The 26,244-nt window shown below is 39.5% G+C and overlaps 2 protein-coding genes across 7 annotated transcripts in view; one reads left to right on the top strand and one right to left on the bottom strand.

Moving 5' to 3' along the window:
- RSF1 (remodeling and spacing factor 1) overlaps positions 1-1,224 on the bottom strand; it is a 136,548-nt gene extending 135,324 nt beyond the window's left edge. For both annotated transcript variants that reach the window (XM_014859668.3, XM_014859669.3), the window contains exon 1: positions 740-1,224. In XM_014859668.3, coding sequence (XP_014715154.1) covers positions 740-926 — 187 coding nt within the window. In that variant the 5' untranslated portion in view covers positions 927-1,224. The remainder of the gene's footprint in view (positions 1-739) is intronic.
- Positions 1,225-1,291: 67 nt separating this feature from the next.
- Positions 1,292-26,244, top strand: part of AAMDC (adipogenesis associated Mth938 domain containing) — a 36,072-nt gene continuing 11,119 nt past the window's right edge. Inside the window, exons 1-4 of one of the 5 annotated variants that reach the window (XM_044752293.2) lie at positions 1,292-1,450; positions 2,117-2,243; positions 5,695-5,817; positions 12,771-12,920. In XM_044752293.2, the coding sequence (XP_044608228.1) occupies positions 12,789-12,920 (132 nt within the window). In that variant the 5' untranslated portion in view covers positions 1,292-1,450; positions 2,117-2,243; positions 5,695-5,817; positions 12,771-12,788. The remainder of the gene's footprint in view (positions 1,451-2,116; positions 2,244-5,694; positions 5,818-12,770; positions 12,921-26,244) is intronic. The other 4 variants (XM_044752292.2, XM_070490631.1, XM_014859670.3 and 1 more) reach the window with 4 other exon arrangements.

The following is a 26,244-nucleotide window of genomic DNA, read 5'->3' as shown; positions in this document are numbered from 1 at the left end:
AGAAGGAGGAGGAAAACTATGGGGGAGGAGAAATTAACCCTCTACTCTCCAAAGTGGAGAAGCTGAACCGACTTCGCTCCGCAAAGCGAGAATGGAGGAGGACCCCCTCCCATGGGGGAGGAGCAAAGCTCATCACTCGGAGGAAGGAGTTTTGGGGGTTAAACTGGCCCTCGAGGGGAAGAGAAGAGGGACGTGAGTCGACTCTCTCGGGGGAGTTCCCACTAGAGGGAGGGAGAGCTTAAGTGTCCTCCACCCAGGTGGAGGGAGAGAAAGGGGCGCCCCGAGAAGATGAGCCCAGCCTCCCCTGAGATGGTCGGGAGGATGGTAGGAGGAGGGGAGGGAGCAAGGGAGGGGAGGAGGAGAAAAGCGCAAAGCTGGCCGGAACCTGCGCTCCCCTTCCCCCGCCACCGAGAGGGAGAAAGGGTGGGGGGCAGGCCCCCGCCGCGGGGTAGCAGTCCCAGGGGCAGCCGACCAGCACAACGAGCCCTCCCCGCCCCCAGCCCACACCTAGCCCGCTACGCCCCCACCTCCGCTCCGCGCCCGGCCGAGTGGCCCTAGGGGGCCTCCGCCCCGCCTCCCCACTGCCCTAGACCCCGGGGGCTGGGCGGAGAAGACCCGCCGGGCGGAGCTGTGCCCCAGGGGGAGGACAGAGCCGCGGAGGCTCCGGGTGTCTGTGAAGAGCCAAGCGAAGGAGCGTGCCAGGGCCGCTTCCCGCCGGGCGTTCGGGCCCCTTGCTTACCTTCTCCGTTGCCGACGTCCGGCGGCGGCGCCTGCAGCACCCGCTCCAGCTCGGGGAACGGCAACTCAGGAAGGTCGAGCAGCGGCCCGTAGCGCTCCAAGAAGGAGCAGACTACGGCGAAGTTGGGGCACGAACCCGGGCAGCCCGGAGGAGCCATCGCCGCCGCCGCTGCCGCCGCCGCCGCCATTTTGAACTGGAGGATGGAGGAGGAGGCGACGGGGGGGAGTTGGGGTGCCGAGAAATAGCAGGGCAGCCTTACGGACGACAGGAGGTGCTAGCGAGTGGGCGCCCCTGCGGATCCCAGCGTCTCAGGCGCGGCGCCGCGATCCCACAATACAACGGCAGCCCGGAGCAGTCGAGAAACGAGTCAGACGGGGGAAAGAGAGGCGCTCTGTGCCTTTCACTTTCCGCCCCCTTCCCGGCCTCCGCTTCGCCCCGCCCACTTCGGGTTTGCCACTGCCTCGTGTGACAGGGGGAATGAAAACAAGGGAAGCGGGGTAGGGAGGAGGGCTGGAAGCTAGGGGGCGGGACTTTTTAGGAACGGTGACCAATAGACTCGGAGGGGGCGGGGCTTAGGGGGAAGTCTAGCCGAAAGGCCTACTTGGGGCGGGGCGAGTGTGGAGCGCCTGGCCGTGAGGCCAGGAGCAACCGAGGTACGAGGTAAAGCACGGAGCCGTTGGGGATTGCGACTCGCGGAAAAGCGGGCGTTGGGTGAGTTTTGGCCTGTGGTCCGGGAATTACAGCTGGGCCACGAGGTGGTGGGGGAGGTTGAGGAGAGTGAGTGAGAAGCAGAAAAAGAGGAGAATACAAAAAAAGCAGGATTCTGGGAGAATTTGGAAAAGGGAAACGTAGAGAAGTGCCCTTAATTAGGGGTTGGAATGGGACCTTTGTAAGAAGTCTCTGCGAAAGTTTGCTGAGGGGTGCTGCTGTCTGCTGCGCCACAAGAATCGCAGCTGTGCTGGAAAACGCAGGGTCTGAGGAGTCGAGGACGAGGGTCTGAGGGAACGGGGCCCTGCGGGGATCGTCAGTCGGAGGAGTCGGGCCCTGCTAAGAGATCGGGGTCTGAAGGGACCAGGCTGGGCAGGGAGACCAAGGTGCGAGGGGACAGGGCTCTGCTGTGGTTGCCAGGGCGAGAGGGGGAGGGGCTCTGTTGAGGCACGAGGGTCTGAGGGGACGAGGCTCTGTAGGGGCCGAGGGTCGGAGTGTGGGCTGGGACTCCACGGAGACGGCGGACGTGGTAGGAAACTTGGCACAAGAGCAAAAAGTTTGCTGGAAGATGGGCTTCCGCTTCGTTGGGGGTAGCAGTGAGGATCTCCCGCAAAGAATCTCAGAAAAGCCATCAATAATGCCCAGTTGGGTGTGCGGCTTGTTGTGCAGGGTGCGTTGTGGTTCCGGAGCCTGAGCTTTGGAATTCACCCAGACTGGGGTCCCAGCAGCACCGCTTCAGGACATTGCGGAGGATTCTTCATTTCTTTGGGCCTCTTGTGAAGGAGCAGTGACACTGGTAACTACATCATAGGGTTTTACTAGATAATTCACAGGAAATTGGTTAACACAATTCCCTGGTACATTCTAGGTACTTTAAACATGTTGCTATTGTTGAAGAAAGGAGTTCCTAAAATTTAGATTGAATTCAGCTGTAACTTATAGTTTACTACTTTGAGCCAACATTTTCAGCGTGCGTTTAAAACTTACATAGTGCCTATTTCCTAAAAAGAATTCGAAACTAGGTAAAATATAAACCAGGTAAAATAGAACAATTTATGATTAAAGAAAGACAAAGAAATATATAGGCAAATAATTGTATTGGGAACAGAGGAAATACCGCAACCAAAGATTGAATTTTGTTCTGCGTTTCTAGGTAAAAAAGGGAAAAACCACAATGGTCTATATCTTTCTCATTATCCAAAGAGAGAAAGTATACTCGTTTCTCACGAGAGGGAAATCGTATATTGTAAGAGGAATTTATTACCTAAAATACTGATTCCTAATCTCGATTAATATACAGATCCTTTTTAAAGGAAAAAATTATCTTTTGAAACTTATTAAATACTCTTAAATTCTAGGTTAAGGAAAACTGCTGTAAGAAATTAAAGTCTGCACAACAATGTGAATGTACTTACTACCATTGAACTATACACTTAAAAATGGTTAACATGGTAAATTTTATGAATGTTTTACCGCAATAAAGAAAAGTAAAAAAAAAAAAGGAATAAAGAAAGTCAAGTCTTACTTTAGGAAAATGTCTATGGTTGTGAATTATCATAGCAAAAGGGAAGTTTTAGTTTAATGTGTGGTAAATATTGCTTTTAAGCAATGCTGAAATTAAACACAAGACTAAACTAAAACATATTGGTAGACTCTCAAACTGGCCAAGTATATAGCGCAACACCTGGGGCCCTGAAGACCCCAGTTTAAGACAAATCTCACCCAAACACATCTTTACCAACAGTCTTGCAGCAAGAAAGAAAAAAAATCTTCATTAAGACCTTGTTTAACTGAGCTTAAATAAAAGGCAGGTACACAATATTAAATAAAATCATATCTTTGTGAAGGAATTTTGATAGAAAGAACCTTCAAACCAAAAGAAAGAATTCTGTCACTTTGTGAACCTTGCCCACCCCTCATTTCCTTTCCATCCCTTTGCTTTCAGTTTTTACAGCATCTCAGCTCCTGCTCTCCCATGGGGTTGTAAAATAGCATTCTAAAAACAAAAAGCTTTGTTCTATAGATTTCTTTTCTCAGTGCTCACAGTGTTGTGCAAAGGACACTGATAAATAAGGTTAGAGTTTCTGCCTTTTGTCATTCAGGTTGGCATGGGAACAAAGTCCTTGGGCATCTGAAAGTTATATCCACCCACAAGATAAGAGATGTTTTACTACAGAGCAGGGTGAAGGTCCTACCTTTCCTAAGTCTGTTCTTGAAAAGAAAATAAAGGACAAACACCCGTTAATACCACATCTCTTCTTGCCGTTCTGGGCTAAGAGAAGTTGTGGGTTACAAGAGTCTAATCCCAATTTATGTAGTTAAGTAACTGACTTAAGTATGTCAGACTACAGTGTAAAGATAGAAAAACAGTCACTTTGTTTTTTTTAAAAAAATTGCAATGATTTATTGCTACTGCCATGAAGAAGCATTTAAATAAGCATTAAATTGCGGACACTCAGTCTAACTTTGTTTATGAATAAGAAATTTCTTAAAATAGTTCAAATTTTAAAAACCTCAATTTGTTCATTCAGAATTAATGTCTAGTTTATTCAGAATAGCAAAAAGTCAAAAACAACCCAAATGTTCATCAACAGAAGAATGGATAAATAAATTGTGATACAGTCTCACAACAGACTGCTATTCATACTGATATACACTTGATACACACTACAACGTGGGTGAATCTCAAAAGCATGTTGAGTGAAAGAAGACAGACATAAAAGAGTAGGTACTGTACAATTCCATCAATAGGAAGGTTTAACTAACCTTTGAGAATAGAAACCAAAACGGTTTCTTTTGAGCTTGGAAGGGGATTGACTAGAAAGGGGTACAAGGAAACTTTCTAGATACTTTCTATATCTTGATTGGCAAGTTTGTGCATTTGTCAAAACTCATTGAGCTCTAGGGGCCGGCCCCATGTCTGAGTGGTTAAGTTCTCGCGCTCTGCTTCCGTGGCCCAGGGTTTCGCTCGTTCGGATCCTGGGCACAGACATGGCACTGCTCATCAGGTCACGCTGAGGCAGCATCCCACATGCCACAACTAGAAGGACCCACAACTAAAATATACAGCTATGTGCTGGGGGGATTTGGGGAGAAAAAGCAGAAAATAGAAGATTGGCAACAGTTGTTAGCTCAGGTGCCAATCTTAAAAAAAAAAAAAACTCACTGAGCCATAAACACTATCTGTTCATTTAACAGAATGTAATTATGCTTTGAGTTTAAAATTTAATGGCTTATCCCTCAATTTTCGCAAATTCCATTGATAACAGTCTGCCTTATAACAGAATAATTTAGACATATTTCTGTCTGCCCAACATATTATCTTTGCATTTGCTAACAATTTTTTTACAGGTATTGTAAGCCTGGTAAATGTGTATTGAGGTAGATTGGATTCAGTTGTGGAGCCAGTTTGGGGAATTCCTAATCAATGACGAGCAAATTTACTTAGGTTTGTTTAAAACTCACTTTTAAAAGAGTTGCTACATCTAGAGGTGTGTGGATATGCATTATATGTAATGAAGAAGCTATTAAATGTCAACACAAGTAGACATCTATGCTCTTCAAGATAGTTTAATAAGAAAATATACAAAAATAAAAAGAAGTAATATAAACAAGATTTAAACTAGACATTTTCTGGTTCTTTCTCTTAATGATAACTGAATTCTCATACCTATACATATTGTAGCTATGTGTCTACATATTTGAACTTTACTATTAGATAATTAAGGGCAGAGATCACATTATGCAGTTTGGTATCAAAGACTGATATTCACTGGTGGACTAGAAAGGCTAGCGTGGTTGTTAAAATATTGAGATCCTGGACTTACATGCTAGTTGCAGAAGAGCCCCTGCCCTGAACCTCTTAAGTAACCTCTGCTTCACTGACTGCCCTGGTCTCTCTCTGTTAGCTCCCAGCAGCTGAACGTTTGATACAGACAGCAGACCCTATTCCAGCACTCCACTCCCATTTTGATGTAGTCACTGCCCATGCCATCCTCATTATTTATTTTCAATATACCCCTAGCCTATTGCAATGTATTTTAAACTATGGGCCATGACCCATTACTGGATTTTAAAATCAATTTGGTGGATCAAGACCAGAATTATATTAAAAATGGAAAAGAATAAAAATAGAACAGAAATAGAGTGTATCACATAGTGAGGATAAGTATATTTCATGAAATATATATATGAAATATGTGGTTGTGTGTGTTATGGTATAAAATGTATTTGTTTCTGTGCTTTAGGCAAAGAGTTTGAAACACATTCCCCTATCATTACATGTGGAGGAAAATGAATGAATGAATATCTGGGTGAATGAACAAATTGGATCTTTATCACTTGATTATGACAAAGGAAACAAATATTAGGTAAAATTTCTGTTTTAACTCCACACTCCTGGATGACATCTAAGCATGAAAACAGTAGTTATTGTATATCCTTCATTCAGTAAAATTTTATAACATGCCAGCCACATCAGTTTTCCAAGTGCCAAGCAGAACTATGTGGGCAAAAAATATTTCTTCAGTATTATTAAGATCATACTTTCAGTGGCTGTCCAGGGGCATAGTGGTTAAATTTGCACACTCTGCTTTGGCAGCCCAGGGTTCACAGGTTCGGATCCTGGGTGCAGACCTAGCACTGCTTGTCAAGCCATGCTGTGGCGGCATCCCACATGAAAATGGAGGAAAATTGGCACAGATATTAGCTTAGCAACAGTCTTCCTCAAGCAAAAAAAAAAAAAAAGAGGAAGATTGGCAACAGATATTAGCTCAGGGTCAATCTTTATCAAAAAAGAAAAAATCACACTTTCAGACATCTGTTGAATTATTAAGGTGAGGTTGGTTATTGGGTCAAAATACTTTAAGTTGCAAGTAAAAGACAAACAGACTTAGATAATAAAGGGAATTTATTGCCTCAAATAATTGAGTAGCTCATGCTTGTGGTATGGTCTGATCAGATGGTAACCCTGTTTCAGTAAGTCTCTCTGTTTTGCCTTCCCCTACATGGACCAAATTTTCATAATGACTTCTCTCATAGCACTAGCAGTTTCAAGGAACTCTTCCATATTCTTTACTTCCCAGCCTCAATATCTCAGAATTTCCCCCAAAAAAGTCCTAAAATTGACACTGATTGGTCCAACTCAGCACATATATTCAACCCTAAACCAGTGTGACCAGTGTAGAAAGTGAAAGTAGAATGTACTCATGCCTTAGCCCAGGTCAATGCTTCATTTCTAAAACTAGAGGTAAAGTTGGTTTATCAAAACCACATGGAATCAATACATCAAGAGGATATAACAAAAACATATGTACCTAACAACAGCCCTAATATGCAAAAAGCAAAAACTGACAGAATTGAAAAGAGAAATAGAGAATTCAACAATAATACTTGGAAACTTCACTACCACACTTTCAAAAATGGTCAACTAGGACAGCTGGGCAGAAGACCAACAAATAAATAAGGTTTGAACAACACTGTAAAATAACAAGTCCTAACACATAGATGGACACTGCACACCAACAGCAGAATATACATTCTTCTCAAGTGAAAATCAAACATTCTCCAAGATAAACCACATGCTAAGGCACTTTAAAAAAATATCTCAGGGGCCAGCCTGGTGGCATAGTAGTTAAGTTTGCACACTCCACTTCGGCGCCCCGGGGTTCAGACTCCAGATGTGGACCTATGCACCTCTCATCATGCCATGCAGTGGTGGTGTCCCACATACAAAATGGAGGAAGATTGCCATCAATGTTAGCTCAGCAACAATCTTCCTCAAGCAAAAACAGGAAGATAGGCAACAGATGTTAGCTCAGGACCAATCTTCCTCACCAAAAAAAAGTCTCATTTGCACTTGAAAGGTTCAAAGTTATACCAAATATGATCACCAAACAATGGAATTAGACTAGAATCAAAAAGAAGGAAATTTGGTAAATTCACTTATATGTGGATATTAAGTGACATACATCTAAATAACCAATGGTTCAAAGAAGAAATCACAAGGAACATTAGAAAATACTTTGAGTTGAATAAAATATGAAAACTAATAGGATACACCTAAAGCACTGCTTAAGGAGAAATATAGAGCTGTAAATGCCTTTATTAAAAAAGAAGAATGGAACCAGCCCTGTGGCCTAGTGGTTAAGTTCGGCACACTCTGCGTTGGCGGCCCAGGGTTCAATTCCCAGGTGTGGACCTACACCACTTGTCAGCAGCCATGCTGTCGCAGCAACCCACGAACAAAATAGAGGAAGATTCGCACAGATGTTAGCTCAGGGCAAATCTTCCTCAACAACGACAACAAAAAGAAGAGTTATTTCAAGTCAATAACCTAACTTTCCATCTTTACAAAACTGAAAAAAAATCAAAGTAAACACAAAGCAAATTGAAGGAAAGAAGTAATAAACGTTAGCATAGATATTAATGAAATAAAGAACAGGAAAATAGAGAAAATCAACAAAACCAAAAGTTGATTCTTTGAAAATAACTACAAAGTTGACAAATCTTTAGCTACACTGACCAAAACCAAAAGAAAAGATTCAAATTACTGAAATCAGAAATGAATGAGTGGACATGACTATCTATAGTAATAAAAAAAGGGTTATATGGGAATTTTATGAATAACTATGCTTATAAATTGGGTAATACAAATGAAATGAACAAATTCCTAGAACAACACAAACTATTGAAACTCAAGAAACAGTAGAAATTCTGAATGGAATTCTGACAAGTAAAAAGATTAAATTAGGAATTTAAACCCTCCCCCAAAAAAGCCCAGGGCCAGATGTCTTCATGGTGAATTCTTCCAAAAGTTTAAAGAATAATTAATACCAATACTTCACAAACTCTTACCAAAAATTAGAAGAGAGGGACTACTTGCCAACTTATCCCATGAGGTCAGATTTACCTTGGTTGCAAAAACAAAGACGTCAGAAGAAAAAAAAACAAAATGCAGACCAATATCCCTTATGAATCTAGCCACGACAATCCTCAGCAAAATATTAGCAAACAAAATCCAGCTACAGGTCAAAAAGGATTATACACCATGACCAAGTGGAATTCATCCCAAGTATGCGACGTTAGCTTAACATCCAAAAATTGGTCTATATATTACACTGTTTTAATAGAATAAAGGAAAAAATCAACACAATCATCTTGCTAGATGCCTCAAAATCATTTGACAAAATTAGGTAGTCTTCCATGATAAAAACACTCAACAAACTAAGAATAAAAAGGAACTTTCTGAACCTAATTAAGGGTATCTATGAAAAGCTCACAGCTAATATACCTCATGGTGAAAACTGATGCCTTCTCCATAAGGTCAGGAAGAAGGCAAGAATGTCTGCTATCTCCACTTCTATTAAACATTGTACTGGAAGTTCTACTCAAGGCAATTAGGCAAAAAAAGAGAAAAAAGTCATCCAGATTGGCAGGGAAGAAGTAAAACAATCTCTATCATAAATAACATGAACTTGTATATAGAAAATCCTAAGAAAGCCACCAAAAAACTAATTACAACTAATAAGTTCAACAAGTTTGCAGGATACTAGATAAATACTCAAAAATCAAGTGTATTTCTATACAGTAGCAATAAACAATCCAAAATAAAGAAAATAATTACACTTACAGTTGCCGCAAAAAGAATAAACTATTTAGGAACAATGTTCTTTTAAATAGAAGAGTTGAAAATTAAAAAATATTCTTAAAGGAAATTAAAGAAGTCTTTATAGGAAGACATCCCTTGTTCATAGTTTGGAAGACTTAACTGTTGAAAAAATGGCAGTACTCCTTAAGTTGATCTGGAGAGTCTCCCTATCAAAATTACAGTTGACTTTTTGGTAGAAATTGGCATATTTGACCCTAATATTAATATGGAAATGCAAGGGACCTAGAATATCCTAAACAACTTTTTAAATGACAAAGTTGAAGGTCTCACACTTCTGGTTTCAAAGGTTACTACAAAGCTACAGTAATCAATACTGTGTAGTACTGCCACAGGATAGCTGCTAATGGACTGAATTGTCTCTCCCCAATATTCGTATGTTGAAGCCCTAACCCCCAATGTGACTATATTTGGAGATAGGGCCTTTAAGAAGGTAATTAAGGTTAAATGAGGCCTTGAGAGTGGGGCCCTACTACTATAAGAGTGGTATTCTTGTAAGAAAAGGAAAAGACACCAACAGCACTCAAGCTCAGACAAAAGGCTATGTTATGTGAGGACAAGGCAAGAAGGAATCTATCTGCAAGCCAGGTAGAGAGGTCTCACCAAAACCAACGCTGCTGGCACTTTGATAATAGACTACCAGGCTCCAGACTGAGAAAATAAATTTCTGTTCTTTAAGCCACCCAGCCTGGGGTATTTTGTGCTGGAAGTTCTAGCAGACTGATACAGAAGTCTTTTTCAACCCTAATAAAAATTCATTATACTTCCCTTATTCCACTTTTCAAAAGTTACCTCGTTTTAAAAAAAAGTCACTTTTCTTAAAAGTTATATTATAGTTATTTGTATATGTCTTCTTTCCTCTAGGATAATATTAGCTCCTCAAGAACAGGAATCATGTTTTATAAATTAGTATCTTCCTCCCATGGTACCTAACAGTATGTTTATGTCCTTTGTTATATAATACATTTTAAAAATGGATATTCAGAAGTTGAAGCTGAAAAAATGGATTAGTATTTATTAATGTTAGGCAGAAGTATCACTTTGTTATTGACTTTATTTGGAGATTAAATATGGTTTAAGGACATGTATATAGACACCATACTGATGGGGGGGAACTGTGATGGTTAGTTTTATATGTCAACTTGGCTGAGCTATAGTAGCTAGTTATTCAATCAAACTCTAGTCTAGGTGTTGCTATGGAGGTGTTTTGTAGATGTAGTTAACATCTATAATCAGTTTACTTTTCAATAAAGGAGATTACGATCAGTACTCTTGGTAGGCCTCATCCAATCAGTTGAAAGTCCTTAAAAGCAAAACAGATTTCCTTGAGGAAGAAGAAATAACACATCCATACTGCAATGACAACTTTTGCCCAGGAGTTAGCCTGCCAGCCTACCCTACACCTTTGGACTGGCCAACTCCCACAACTGCATGAGCTACGTTCTTGAAATGAGTCTCTTAATATATATAATCTACTGGTTCTGTTTCTCCGGAGAACCATGACGGATATGAGAACCTTTTAGTTATTATACTCATCAAACCCAGAATTTCTATTTGATTCTTTTTTGAAATGCCTGTCTCTTTATTGAGATTCTGTATTCATGGAATCATTGTCATCAGAATTTTGTATAACTTCATACATGGTTTCCTTTAGTTCTTTGAATATATTTATAATAGCTTCTTCGGAGTCTTTGCTAAGTCAAACATACAGGAACACTAATAGAGTTTCAGGTGATAAGTGTGGGTCACATTTTTTGTTTCTTTGCATATATTGTAATTTTTTTGTTGAAAACTGGACATTCTAGATAATACTTTAGGAAGTCTGGATTCTGATTTTCCCCCTGCACATTGTTGCTCTTAGATTATTTGTTTGTGTTTAGTCGCTTGCCTAGACTAAATCTCTGCGTTCTGTCTCCCATGCAATATGTGGTCACTGGAATCTGTTTTCTTGGTTGGTTTTTTTTTTCTTGTTTTTATTTTTAAGCTTGGCTTCCTTGGGGTCTCCACCGTGTTTATATAGCTTATTGTTCACCAAAAGATTAATCAAAGATTATGTCCAAACACCTCAAGCCAGTAAGACTTTCACTCTCTACTTAGGGATCAGTATGCACACTGGGAAGTACATTCAACATTCAGGCTGTTTTTATGTCTTCCCCGGTTTTTATACTGTACTGAGTCCTCGTGAGCCTTCTTGCTTCTCCACTTCGCATGTGCTGTAGGCTCAGTTGGCCCAGAATGTTTGCATGACTTAGGCCTACTCCAGTCATTGATGCATATGCTCACAGCCTTTGGTCCACTTGGGATGTGTGGAGAGTTTATCAAGCCCCCTATGGCTGTGTCACCTCTGAGAAATTACAGTTAAATCCTTGCCTGCTCTGCCAATCCATTGTTTGCACCAAACAGGCCCACAATATGAAGGAAGCAGAGCCATCTGCCATCTATATTTGCTTGCTGCTGAGATCATCAGTTTAGCTGATAATGCTCTAAATGAACTGCCTCCTCTGGCTGTAGCAGCAAGACTGTTGATTTTCATGCCCTGCCCCAACCAAGTTGAACCTCTGTGCCAACAGAATTGGTGTTGGGGCATGGGAATAATCCAAGGAAAGAAGAAAAAACATCTTTCTGTTCTTATCTAAAATTCAGTGATTTTCGTGAATAAGCACTTCTCAATTTCTAGTATGCCCTTAAGATTATTTCTAGAGTACTAAGTGGTTATTTTGACAGTTTTGTCCAGCTCAATGGTTGCTCTTGGGAGAGAGGATGTATCAGCCTTGCTGAAGCAAATCTCCACCTTTTAATTTTTTTTAATTGCGTTCATAACAATGTTTATATCATTGGGAAATTTCAGTTGTACATGATTTCTTGTCCATCACCGCATAAGTGCTCCCCTTCACCCCCTGTGCCCACCCCTGGTAACCACTGAACCATTTTCTTTGTCCATGTGTTTGTTTATATTCCACATATGAGTGAAATCACATGGTGTTTGTCTTTCTCAGTCTGTCTGGCTTATTTAGCTTAGCATAAATCCCTCCAGGTCCATCCGTGTTGTTACAAATGGGATGATTTTGTCTTTTTTATGGCTGAGTAGTATTCCATTGTATATATATATACCACATCTTCTTTATCCAATCATCGGTAAATGGGCACTTGGATTGTTTCCATGTCTTGGCTATTGTGAATAGTGCTGCAATGAACATAGGGGTACATATGTTACTTTGGATTGTTGATTTCAAGTTGTTTAGGTAGATACCCAGTAGTGGGGTAGCTGGGTCATATGGTATGTCTATTTTAGTTTTTTGAGAAATCTCCATACTGCTTTCCATAGTGGCTGCACCAGTTTGCATTCCCACTTTTGTCTCTCAAAAAATATCCTGAGAATTCCCTCTAGAGTCTGAGAAATAATTGTAGTATCTAGTTTTCATGATTGAATGATTCAGGATCCCAAAAATATCATTTTACTTTTTAGACCTCTAGAGAAGATGTGACGGCCACATAAATGAGAAGGATGCTTAACTCATAGAGGACCACTGCTTACTATATTTTGTATATAGTATTATATTTTAAAATATATTTTGTATGTAGTATAGATCCTTCATTTTGGAGCTGTTTCAACCTTACTTTATAACTGATTCAGTATATTTTTTCTTTTAATTTCAGAGTTCAGTTAAGTTCCATATGTCTTCCCCTGAAATTGCTTCCCTCTCATGGGGGCAAATGAAAGTACAAGGCTCTACTAAAACCTATAAGGACTGCAAAGTGTGGCCAGGGGGAAGTCGGGCTTGGGATTGGAGAGAAACAGGAACTGAGGTAAGCTATTAGTGTTTGGTTGACACTGCATAAGGCTGACCAAGTGGTTGCCAACCTCCTAATCCATAATGACCAAATTCCAAGTGAAAAGTGACTCATTCTAGACATTTCATATAAATAAAATCATTCACTTCTCTTAAGTATATACCTAGGATTGAAAATGCTGGGTCATATGGTAACCCTATGTTTAACAGTTTGAGGTGCCAGACTGTTTTCCAAAGCAGCTGCACCATTTTATATTTTAGATTTTAGGAATGTATGACAGTTTCAATTTTTCTAAATCTCTCACCAACACTTAATATTGTTTTTGTTTTTGTTATACCATCCTAGTGGGTGTGAAATGTTATCTCACTGTGGTTTGTCTGCATTTCCCTTGTATTGCACTTCCTACACTATTCTCAGTGTGCCATGTAGCAGGTAGAGTCTCCATTCCATGAGTGGAGGTTGGTAAAAGAAGGGAGCCCCTACCTCTTAGGACTTAGCCTCAGCACCAGACAGCTGGGGACAGGATGAGAAACACTGAATTCTGTTTCTCCCAGGAATAAAACCTTCCAGCTGGTAGCTGAGAGAAGAAATAGCCCTATGTTCTTGGCTACAGCAGTCTGAAGTGTAGCCTCCATCTCACTGAGCTGGGAGCAAGGAGGCAGGCAGAGGTCTTTCTTTAAATACCACAGATTCTTACCTTTCCTGCCAAATGTTTTTATATTGTCTTGAATAGATGTTTCTTCATTTGCTGTTTGCTCTTAGGACCATTTCCAAAGTCTTTGAATGGTATGGTTTTTTTTGGTTTTTTCTTTCTTTATTTTTGGAGTTTTTCTTAACTCATTTTACTTTTTTTTTTTTTACATTGTTTCTTTTCTTTTTTCTTTTTCTTTTTTTTTCTTTTTTTTTTTGCAGGGGAAGATTTGCCATAAGCTCACATCTGTTGCCAATCTTCCTCCTTTTTTCTTCCTTTTTCCCCCACAAAGTCCTAGTACATAGTTGTGTATAGTTGTAAGTTCTTCTGGCTCTATTCTGTGAGCCACCACCACAGCACAACTACTGACAGACGAGTGATGTGATTCCATGCCCAGGCACCAAACCCAGGCTGCTGAAGTGGAGTGCTCTGAACTTAAACTAGGCCATCAGGGCTGGCTCTGTTGTTTCCTTTAATAATTTTCACTTATAAGCAGGTAGTGGAGCTCTTCATGCTGTAATGATGGAAGTTGATCCTTCAGTTTTGAAGGATAGTTTTGCTAGATATAGAATTCTTGATTGACAGTCTTTTTCTTTTAGCACTTGAAACATGTCATCCCACTTTTTTTGGCCCAGTTGGTTACTAACAAGAAATCAACTCTTATTTAAGTTCCCTCAGACTTGACAAGTCACTTCTGTCTTGCTGCTTTCAAAATTTTCTCTTTCTCTTTAGCTTTTGACAGTTTGACTATGATATGTCTACATGTGGATCTCTTCTACTTTATCCATTATTTCTTCAAATATTCTTTCTGCCTCTTCTATCTCTCCTCTCCTGTGACACCCATTATGAGTATATTGGTATGTTCCATGGTGTCACTCAGGTCTCTGAGGCTCTACTCATTATTGTCTTGATTCTTATTTGTTTTCTTTTTTTCAGATTGGATAATCTCAGTTGACCTACTTTTCAGTCTTGCTGATTCTTACCTACTTTTGAGCCACTCTAGCATTTTTATTTTGTCTTTTAAATAATAATTTCTGTGTCTTTCTTGATAGTCTCCATTTGGTGAGATATTGTTCTCACACTTTCCTTTAGTTCTTTGGATATGTCCTGAAACAGTGATTAGACACAGCTTTCCTTACATGCCTGGAACGAACAGGTGTTCTAGTTTTTTCTGAAGGGCTCTGTATGCAATTTGGTGTAGGCAGTCAACACCCAGCCAAGCAGTTTAAAACTCTGCCTGCTTCTTGCTCATGCAAAGTCTCAAGGTTGGCCAGAATTTTGACCTTAGGGCATTCTCATGTCTTTCCTGAGCATGTATACAACCCTGGACATGTGTATGGCCTTTTCAATACCAAGGTTCATATCAGAGCTTTTCAGACACTCTCTGGACATCTCATTTCTCAGTTTTCCCTTTTGAGTTTCTTGGTTAGCCTCTTCTTTGCCCTGTTATTTACTACCTTGGCAGCTACATTGTTAAACAATTGTCTCTGACTGTTTTTTGACAAACTTCTCTGGGGGAAAATGGTGGTTTCCACTGGTGGCTCCAAGTCAGATCAAATAAAAATGGCCTATGGGGGGGGGTCTTCTGGGGAACCACCAGGCAGGTCAAATAATGACAGTTCTCTGGGAATGGGGATTTGAATGAACTTTAATTCACTGTTCCATCTTGCATGACTACCAAGCTGGTGGTTTTCACTGTGATTGCAGGTTTTGCTTTTCAAGGCTACCACAGAACTGGGGATAGGGTAGAATGGAATAGAGCAAATTAAAACTGCACAGTGCTCACTTTTCAGCCATTTTTCTTTAATAAACACCTCAAATTGCTGGAAGCCTTTGTTAATTTCCAGAATACAGAAAAAGTTGATTCCTAACCATTTTCTCCACTATTCTGACTGCTTTTATGGAGGAGAGGATTTTCAGAGGTTGTTAATCATCATTTTCACTGATGTCACTCAAAAGTAACTATTTAAGATTCATACTTATCCAGTGGTATCTTGGATGTGGCCTTAACTGGCTCTTGAGAACTGATTGTTAAATTTTCAGAAGTGTTGTAAGGCAGGTCTTAGTCACAGCCATTATTAAAAACTAAATTCTATAAACTTAAATAATTTAAAACATAGGTACAGGCAAATCTCAATTTATTGCATTTCATTTATTGCACTTTACAGATATTGAAGCATTTTTCACAAATTGAAGGTTTTTAGCCACCCTGCATAGAGCAAATCTATCAGTGCCATTTTTCCAACACCATTTGCTCACTTCATGTCTCTGTGTCACATTTTGGTAATTCTCACATATTTTAAACTTTTTCATTATTATTTTTTATGATGATCTGTGATCAGTGATCTTTGATGTCACTATTGTAATTATTTTGGGGCACCACAAACCACGCCCATAGAAGACAGTGAACTTAATAGACACATGTGTGTGTTCTGACTGCTCCACCAACTAGCCATTCCCGCCATCTCTCTTCCTCTCCTCAGATCTCCCTATTCCCTGAGACACAACAATATTGAAATTAGGCCAAATAATAACCCTACAATGGCCTCTAAGTATTCAAGTGAAAGGAAGAGCCACACATCTCTCACTTTGAATCAAAAGCTAGAAATGATTTAGCTTAATGCAGAAGGCATGTCGAAAGCTGAGATAGGCCAAGTGGCAGCTAGGCCTTTTGCATCAAAGAATTAGCCAAGTTGTGAATTCAAAGGAAAAGTTCTTGAAGGAAGTTAGAAGTGCTATACTGCAGTGAACACACGAATGATAAGAAAGTGAAACAGCCTTATTGCTGGTATGGTGAAAGTTTTAGTGGTCTGGATGGAAGATCAAGCCACAACATTCTTTTTTTTTTTCAAAGATTTTATTTTTCCTTTATCTCCCAAATCCCCCCAGTACATAGTTGTGTATTTTTAGTTGTGGGTTCTTCTAGCTGTGGCATGTGGGATGCCGCCTCAGCATGGCTTGAGGAGTAATGCCATGTCCGCGCCCATGATTCGAACTGGCGAAACCCAGGACTGCCAAAGCAGAGCCCCCGAACTTAACCACTGGGCCAGGGGGCCGGCCCCCCCACAACATTCTCTTAAGCCTAAATCTAATCCAGAGCAAGGCCCTGACTCTCTTCATTTCTGTGAAGGCTGAGAGAGGTGAGGAAGCTGCAGAAGAAAAGTTTGAAGCTAACAGAGGCTGGTTCATGAGGTTTAAGGAAAGAAGCTGTCTCTATCACAAAAATGCAAAGCAAAGGAGCAACTGCTGATGTAGAAGCTGCAATACATTATCCTGAAGTTCTAGCTAATATAATTAATGAAGGTGGCTACACTAGACAACAGATTTCAATGTAGATGAAACAGCATTATTTTGGAAGAAGATGCCATCTACAACTTTCATGGTTAGAGAGGAGAGGTCAATGCCTGGCTTCAAAGCATCAAAGGAGAGGCTGACTCTCTTGTTAAGGGCAAATGCAGCTGGTGACTTTAAGTGAAAGCCAGTACTCATTTACCATTCTGAAAATCCTACAGCCTTTAAGAATTATGCTAAATCTAGTCTACCTATGGTCTTTAAATGGAATAACACATCCTGGACCACAGCACATCTGTTTACAACTTTTGTGAAATATTTTAAGCCCCTGTCAAGACCTACTGCTCAGAAGAAAAGATTCCTTTCAAAATATAACTGCTCATTGACAATGTAAACGGTCACCCAAGAGTTCTGGCGGAGAAATACAATGAGATTAATGTTTTCATGCCTGCTAACACAGCATCCATTCTGCAGCACATGGTTCAAAGAGTAATTTCAACTTTCAAGTCTTATTGTTTAAGAAATATATTTCATAAGGCTATAGCTGCCATACATAGTGATTCTTCTGTTGGATCTGGGGAAAGTAAATTGAAAACCTTCTTGAAAGGATTCACCATTCTAGATTCCATTAAGACCATTTGTGATTCATGGGAAGAGGTCAAAATATCAACATTAGCAGGAGTTTGGAAGAAGTTGATTTGAACCCTCCTGGATGACTTTGAGGAGTTCAAGACTTCAGTGAAGGAAGTAAGTGCAGATGTGGTGGAAATAGTAAGACAACTAGAATTAGAAGTGGAGCCTGAAGTTATGGCTGAATTACTACAATATCGTGATAAAACTTTAACAAATGAAGAGTTGCTTCACATGGAGAGCAAAGAAAAGTGGTTTCTTGACGTGGAACCTACTCCTGGTGAAGATGCTGTGAAGATTGTTGAAATGACAACAAAGGGTTTAGAATATTATATAAACTTAGTTGATAAAGCAGTGGCAGGTTTTGAGAGGATTGACCCCAATTTTGAAAGAAGCTATACTGTAGGTAAAATGCTGTCAAACAGCATTGCATGCTGCAGAGAAATGCTTCAAGAAAGGAAAAGTCAGTTGTTGCGGCAAACTTCTTTGTTGTCTTATTTTAAGAAATTGCCACAGCCACCCCAACCTTCAGTAACCACCACTTTGATCAGTCAGCAGCCATCAATATCGAGGCAAGACCATCCACCAGCAAGAAAATTGCAACTTGCTGAAGGCTTAGATGATGGTTAGCATTTTTTAGCAATAAAATATTTTTTTACTTAAGGTATATACATTGTTCTTTTGGACATAATGCTATTGCAAATTAATAGACTAAACATAAGTTTTATGTCCACTGGGAAACAAAAAATTCATATGACTCACTTTATTGCAATATTTGCTTTATTGCAGTGGTCTGGAATTAAACATACAAATCTCTAAGGTATGCTTGTAATACTTAAAATTCATTACTTCTTAATTATTTTACTACATTCTGTGCTCTTGAATTTATTAACATCTGTTGTTCTCTCTGTGGTGAAGATATATGTGCTACTGTACATCTCTTACTAACTTCATTCAGTGATGTCACAGTGGAATCTTAAAATCAGCCATGGTGGCAGAATTTACACCACATAAATTGGAAAACACTACATGTTGGGGCTTTTTTTTTTTTTTTTTTTTTTTGTCTTTGGAGCTTTATGACTTTAAAAAAAATTTTATGGCTTAAAAACTTAATTATAATAATTTTAATTTATTTCAAATTATAAAGAATAATAGACTTATACACCCATCATTCAAATTTAAAAATAAAACCTTAAAAAATACAGTTGAATTCCTTTCCTTTTCCCTCCTCCCTTTGCAATATCCTGAATTTCCTTAATGCTTTTCAAATGTTTGTACGTATCTACAACAGTATTTTGTATTGTTCTTCATCTTCAAATTTTTGTATTAATGGCATCAACTATTGTCTACTTTTTTATTTTGAGGGTTGTTTTTCATACTGAGGTTTTGTTCCACATTTGTTTCTTCTTTTTTTTTCAAAGATATGCATTCTATTTCTATTTGTTTACTAGTTATCTTTAGAATTGTAATGTATTATGTTGAACCATATGAAATTGACATTCTTTTTTTTCTTTCATTCTTTTTTTAAATTATTTTATTGAGGTCATAATGGTTTATAACGTGTGATTTCAGATGTACGTTATTATTTAATAGTTTCTGTATACATGGCATCATGCTCACCTACAATAGTCTAATTTTTATTCATCACCATATATATGTGCCCCTTTCACCAAGCCTCAAACCCGCTTCCCCTCGGGTAACCACAGATCTGTTCTCTTTTATCCATGTGTTTGTTTATCTTTGACATATGAGTGAAATCAAGCAGTTTGTCCTTCTCTGTCTGGCTTAACATAATACCCTCAAGGTCCATCCATGTTCTTACAAATGGGACAGTTTTGTCTTTTTTGTGGCTGAGTAGTATTCCATTGTGTATATATACCACATCTTTATCCATTCATCTGGTAATGGGCACTTGGGTTGCTTCCACATCTTGGCTATTGGCAATAATGCTGCAGTGGACATAGGGGTGAGTAAGTCTCTTTGAACTATTGATCTCAAGTTCTTTGGATAAATACCCAGTAGTGAGATAGCTAGATCATATGGTAGTTCTATTTTTAATTTTTTGAGAAATCTCCATGCTGTTTTCCATAGTGGCTGCACCAGTTTGCATTCCCACCAGCAGTGTATGAGGGTTCCTTTTTCTCAACATCCCCTCTGACATTTGTTATTTCTTGTCTTGTTAATTATAGCCATTCTGACGGGTGTAAGGTAATATCTTGTACTTTTGATTTGCATTTCTCTTATGATTGGTGATGTTGAACATCTTTTCATGTGCCTGTTGGCCATCTGTATATCTTCTTTGTAAAAATGTCTGTTCGTATCCTCTACCCATTTTTTGATTGGTTTGTGTGGTTTTTGTTCTTAAGTTGTATGAGTTCTTTATATATTTTGGGAAGTAACCCCTTGTCAGATATATGATTTGCAAATATTTTCTCCCAGTTGGTCGCTTGTCTTTTCATTTTGTTCATGGTTTCCTTTGCCTTGGAGAATCCCTTTAGTCTGATGTAGTCCCATTTGTGTATTTTTTTGTTTCCCATGCCTGAGTAGACTTGGTATTTGAAAAGACTGATGTCAAAAAGTGTACTGCCTATTTTCTTCTAGGACTCTTTTGGATTTAGGGCTTACATACAAGTGTTTAATCCATTTTGAGTTAATTTTTGTGTAAGGTAGGAGATAATGGTCTACTTTCATACTTTTGAATGTGGCTGTCCAGTTTTCCCAACACCATTTATTGAACAGACTTTCCTTTCTCCATTGTATGTTCTTGGCTCCTTTCTCAAAGATTAGCTGTCCATTTCTGGGCTTTCACTTCTGTTCCATTGATCTGTGTGTCTGTTTTTGTGCCAGTACCATGCTGTTCTGATTACTATAGCTTTGTAGTATATTTTGAAGTCAGGGATTGTGATGCCTCCAGCTTTATTATTTTTTTCTCAGGATTGTGTTAGCTATTCAGAGTTTTTGTTATTTCATGTAATTTTTAGGGTTCTTTGTTCTATTTCTGTGAAGAATATCATTGGGATTCTGATTGGGATTGCATTGAATTTGTGGATTCAATCCTTTAGGTAATGTGGACATTTTAATTGTTTATTCTTCCAGTCCATGTGCATGGAATATCTTTCCAGTTCTTTATGTCATCTTCAGTTTCTTTCAATAATGTCTTAGAGTTTTCTGTGTATAGGTCTTTCACCTCCTTTGTTAAATTTATCCCTAGATATTTTATTTTTATTGCACTTCTAAGTGGGATTGTATTCTTCAGTTCTCTTTCTGCTAGTTTGTTATGAGTGTATAGAAATGTAGTTGATTTTTAGGGGCCAGCCTGGTGGCGTAGTGGTTAAGTTCACACACTTCCTTTTGGCAGCCTGGGGTTTGGAGGTGCAGATCCTGGGGATGGACCCAGCACTACTCGTCAAGCCACACTGTGGTGGCATCCCACATAAAATAGAGGAAGATTGGCACAGATGTTAGGTCAGCGACAGTCTTCCTCAAGCAAAAAGAGGAAGATTGGCAATACATGTTAGCTCAGGACCAATCTTCCTCACACACACACCAAGAAAAGGAAATACAACTGATTTTTGTAAGTTGATTTTGCACCCTGCAACATTGCTGTAGTTATTCATTATTTCTAGTAGTTTTCTAATGGATTCTTTATCGTTTTCTATATATACGATCATCTCATCCACAAACAGTGAGAATTTCACTTCTTCCATTCCAATTTGGATACCTTTTATTTCTTTTTCTTGCCTAATTGCTTTGCCCAAAACCTCTAGTACCATGCTGAGTAGGAGTGGCAAGAATGGGCACCCTTGTCTTTTTCCTGTTCTCAGAGGGGTGGCTTTCAGTTTTTCACTGTTGGATATGATGTTGGCTGTGGATTTGGTCATATATGGCCTTCATTATGTTGGGGTACTTTACTTCTATACTCATTTTATTGAGAGTTTTTTTCATAAATGAATGTTGGCTCTTCTCAGATGTCTTCTCTGCATCTATTGAGATGATGATGTGATTTTTATTCCTCATTTTATTAATGTGGTGTATCACATTGCTTGATTTGCAGATGTTGAACCATCCCTGCGTGCCTGATATAAATCTCACTTGATCATGGTGTATGATCCTTTAAATGTATTGCTATATTTGGTTTGCCAGTAGTTTGTTGAGGATTCTTGCATCTATGTTCATCAGCAATATTGTCCTGTAATTTTCCTTCTTTGTGCTGTCCTTGCCTTGTTTTGGTTTCAGGGTAATGTTGGCCTCATAGATTGATTTAGGAAACATTCCATCTTCTTCCAATTTTTGGAATAGTTTTAGAAGGTTAAGTATAAAATCTTTGAATGTTTGGTAGAATTCTCTGGACAAGACATCTGGTCCTGGACTTTTGTTTTTTGGGAGGTTTTGGTTACTGCTTCAATCTCTTTACTGTGATTGGTCTTTTCAGATTCTTTGTTTCTTCTTCTTCAGTTTTGGGAGGTTGTAAGAGTCTAAGAATTTATCCATTTCTTCTAGGTCATCCAATTTGTTGGCATATAGTTTTCTATAGAATTCTCTTATCCTTTGTATTTCTGTGGTATCCATTGTAATTTCTCTTCATTCACTTCTTATTTTATTTATGTGAGCCTTCTCTGTTTTTTTCTTAGTGAGTCTGACTAAGGGTTTGTCAATTTTGTTTATCTTCTCAATTAGTTCTTAGTTGCATTGATCCTTTCTACTCTTTGTGGTGTCTATTTTATTTATTTCTGCTCTAATTTTTATTATTTCCCACCTTATGTTGACTATGTTTGTTTGTCCTTCTTTTTCTAGTTCTGTGAGGTGTAATTTAAGTTTACTTATTTGTGATTTTTCTTGTTCGTTGAAGTGGGCCTGTTTTGCTATGAATTTCCCTCTTAGAACTGCTTTTGCTGTATCCCATAATAGTTGGTATGTTGTGTTTTAATTTTCATTTATCTCTTGGTGTTTTTTAATTTCTCCTTTGATTTCTTCATTGATCCAGTGGTTGTTCAGTAGCATGTTGTTTAGTCTTCACATATTTGTGACTTTCCCAGCTTTTTTCTTGTCTTTGATTTCTAGTTTCATAGCATGGTGGTTGGAAAAGATGCCTGATGTTATTTCAGTCTTCTTAAATTTATTGAGGCTTGCCTTGTTTCCCAACATATGGTCTGTCTTTGAGAATGTTCCATGTGCACTTGAGAAGAATGTGTATTCTGCTGTTTTGGGGGGGTTTTTTAAAAAGATTTTATTTTTCCTTTTTCTCCCCAAAACCTCCCAGTACATAGTTGCATATTTTAGTTGTGGGTCCCTCTAGTTGTGCCATGTGGGATGTCGCCTCAACGTGGCCCGACGAGCAGTGCCACGTCCGCACCCAGGATCCAAACCAGAGAAACCCCAGGTCGCCACAGTGGAGCACGCGAACTTAACCACTCAGCCATGGGGCCGGCCCCTGTTCCGCTATTTTTGATGTAGTGTTCCATATATATCTGCTAAGTCCATCTGGTCTGGGTTTTCATTTAAACCCACTATTTCCTTGTTGACTTTCTGTCTGAATGATCTATCTATTGATGTCACTGGGGTGTTGGGGTCTGCTACTATTATTGTGTTTCTGTTAATTTTTCCCTTTAGGTCTGTTAATAGTTGCATTATATACTTTCCTGCTCTTGTGTTAGGTGCATATATATTCATAAGTGTTATGTTCTCCTGTATATATATTCAGAAGTGTTATGTCATAAGTGGAATGTCCCTTTTATCATTATGTAGTGCCCCTTTGTCTCTCACTGCCTTTTTTATCTTGAAGTCTGCTTTGTCTGATATGACTGTGGCAACACCTGCATTCTTTTGCTTGCCATTCTTTTGGAGTATTCTCTTCCATCCCTTCACTCTGAGCCTGTGCTTCTTTACAGCTGAGATGTGTTTCCTGGAGGCAGCATATTGTTGGGTCTTGTTTTTTAGTCCAACACACCACTCCTGTCTTTTATTTTTTTTTTTTGTGGAAGATTAGCCCTGAGGTAACATCTGCCACCAATCTGCCTCTTTTTTGCTGAGGAAGACTGGCCCTGAGCTAACATCCATGCCCATCTTCCTCTAATTTATATGTGGGATGCCTCCCACAGCATGGCTTGACAAGCCGTGTGTAGGTCTGCACCCAGGATCCAAACTGGCAAAGCCCAGGCCACTGAAGCGGAATGTGCTAACTTAACCACTGCGCCACCAGGCCAGCTCCCACTCTGTGTCTTTTGATTGGAGAATTCCATCTATTTACATATAGAGTGATTATAGAGTGATTATTGATATATGAGGGCTTAATATTGCCATTTTATCTCATTTTCTGGCTGTTCTATATTTCCCTTGTTTCTCTTCCCTTGTATTTCTTTTTTTTTTTTCTGACAAAGATTAGCCATGAGCTAACATCTGTTTCCAATCTTGTTCTTTTCTTTTGCTTGAGGAAGATTAACCCTGGACTAACATCTATGCCAGTGTTCCTCCACTTTATATGTGGGTCACCGCCACAGCACAACTGACGAGTGGTGTAGGTCCATACCAGCGATGCAAATCTGTGAACCTGGGCTGCAGAAGTGGAGTGTGCAGAACTTAACCATATGCCACAGGGCCAGCCCCTTCCCTTGTATTTCTGACTGCCATTTCAGTTTGGTGGTTTTCTCACTATTTATGATTTGTGTCTCTGTTCCAAAGTTTTGTTTAGTGGTTACCATGAGGTTTTTATAAAAGATCTCGTAAATGAGTCCATTTTCTGATAGCCTCTTATCTCCATTAGCCTAAGTAGGTTCCATCCTTTTCCTCTTCCCTGTCTAAGTTATTATTGTCACAAATTATTCCTTTTTGTGTTGTGAGTTTGTGATTAAAATGAAGTGTTCATAGTTATTTTTGATGCTTTCCTTCCCTTTATTTTTTATGTTATGATTGTTTGCTAACCTTTCTGATAGACAACTGCACATTTCTGATTTTGTCTGTCTGTTTATCTCCTTGCTCATGGCTTTGTAGACCTTTGCCTTTTTGTATCAGGTATGAGGGCCTTCTTGATCATTTCTTATATGGGAGGTCTAGTGGTGCTGAACTCCCTCAACTTTTGTTTATCTCAGAGAGTTTTTATTTCTCCATCATATCTGAAGGATAATTTCGCTGGATAGAGTATTCTCGGCTGGAAATTTTTGGCTTTCAGTATTTTGAATATATCATTTCGATCTCTCCTAGCCTGTAAAGTTTCTGCTGTGGAATCTGCTGAAAGCCTGATAGGGGTTCCTTTGTAGATTATTCTCGTCTGCCTTGCTGCCCTTAATATTTTTTCCTTGTCATTGACTTTTCCCAGTTTTACTACTATATGCCTTAAGAAAGTCTTTTTGCATTGATGTAATTAGGAGTTCTATTAGCTTCATATATTTATAAGTCCAGTTTATTCCACAGGTTTGGGAAGTTCTCAGCTATTATTTCTTTGAACAGCTCTCTGCTCCTTTCTGCCTCATTTTTCCTTCTGGAATACCTATAATCCTTATGTTGCATGTCGTAATTGAGTCTGATATTTCTCGAACAATTTCTTCATTTTTATCTCTAAATTACTAGTTTTGTCCTCCATAATGTCAGCTGTATTTTTTAAGGTTTCTAGATTGGTTTTTATTTCATTCATTGTGTTCTTCATCTCCAGAATTTCTGTTTGGTTTTTTTAAGAGATTCAGTCTCTTTTTTGAAGAATTCCTTCTTCTCATTAATTTTATTCCTGCATTCATTAAGCTCTCTTTCTGAGTTTTCTTGTAACTCATTGAATTTCTTTAATGACAACTATTTTGAATTCTCTATCATTTAGATTGTAAACTTCTGTGCCTTCAGGATTGGTTTGTGGATACTTGCCATTTTACTTCTGATCTGGAGTGTTAATGTATTTCCTCATGCTGGATGATTGGGTGGATCTTTCCCTGTGCATAGTGCTAGTATCACGTCACAGATTCCACCTGCCACCAATGGGGGGGGGGGCAGGGCCAGAGCTGTGTTTTCTGAACCTGCCTTGTCTGCTGGCAGTTTTACTGATAGTGCTTGTTGTTGTTTGCCTGCTGCATGCAGCTGCTTGGTGGGTCACACGCACATATTCAGGTACTCTGGTGCAGATCCACTGCCTTGGCTGGGGACCAGCCAAACTGGTACGCTAGTTGTGGAGGGCACATTTTTCAGTGCGCATGGGCCCTCTCTGCACTCATAGGCAGTTCTCCTGGTCTGCTGTACTTGGTAGGGGTGCCCACCCAGTGGCTGAGCTGAGCCACTTGATGCAAAGCATTCCTGTGGGCCGGGCTACCACTCTGAAAGCAAAATCATTTGTGCAGGCCTCCCTGTACCCCCGCCTCCTCTTTCAGTCACGCACTGGCTGCTACCTGAGGACCTGCAACCTAGCATCACTGGTGCTGTAGAAGTGGAGGGGATCCACTCACCTCCTTGTACTGCTTCCTGGGGATCCAGTACCCCCGCCATCAGACGTATGGCTGCATGCATCTCTCAGACATCCTATAGTACTTTGTAGGGAATCTTCTGTTGATTAATGAATGTCATTTGTTTGTATCTTAGCGGGGGGAGAGACTAAGGGAACAGCTCACTCTGCCATGATACTAACATCAGTCCTCTGAAATTGACATTCTTGTAGGTCAATATTTTTTAGATAAAAAGTTGAGTATCAGCAATTTCATGTAGATCATCCTAATATCATCTTAACAGTCTAAAATTAATTTTTATCTTTATCTC

Source organism: Equus asinus, chromosome 20, assembly GCF_041296235.1.
Source record: "Equus asinus isolate D_3611 breed Donkey chromosome 20, EquAss-T2T_v2, whole genome shotgun sequence".
In the NCBI taxonomy this organism is placed as follows: Eukaryota; Metazoa; Chordata; class Mammalia; order Perissodactyla; family Equidae; genus Equus; species Equus asinus.
Note: the sequence above shows the minus strand (reverse complement) of the source record. Positions and strands in the feature narration are given on the sequence as shown.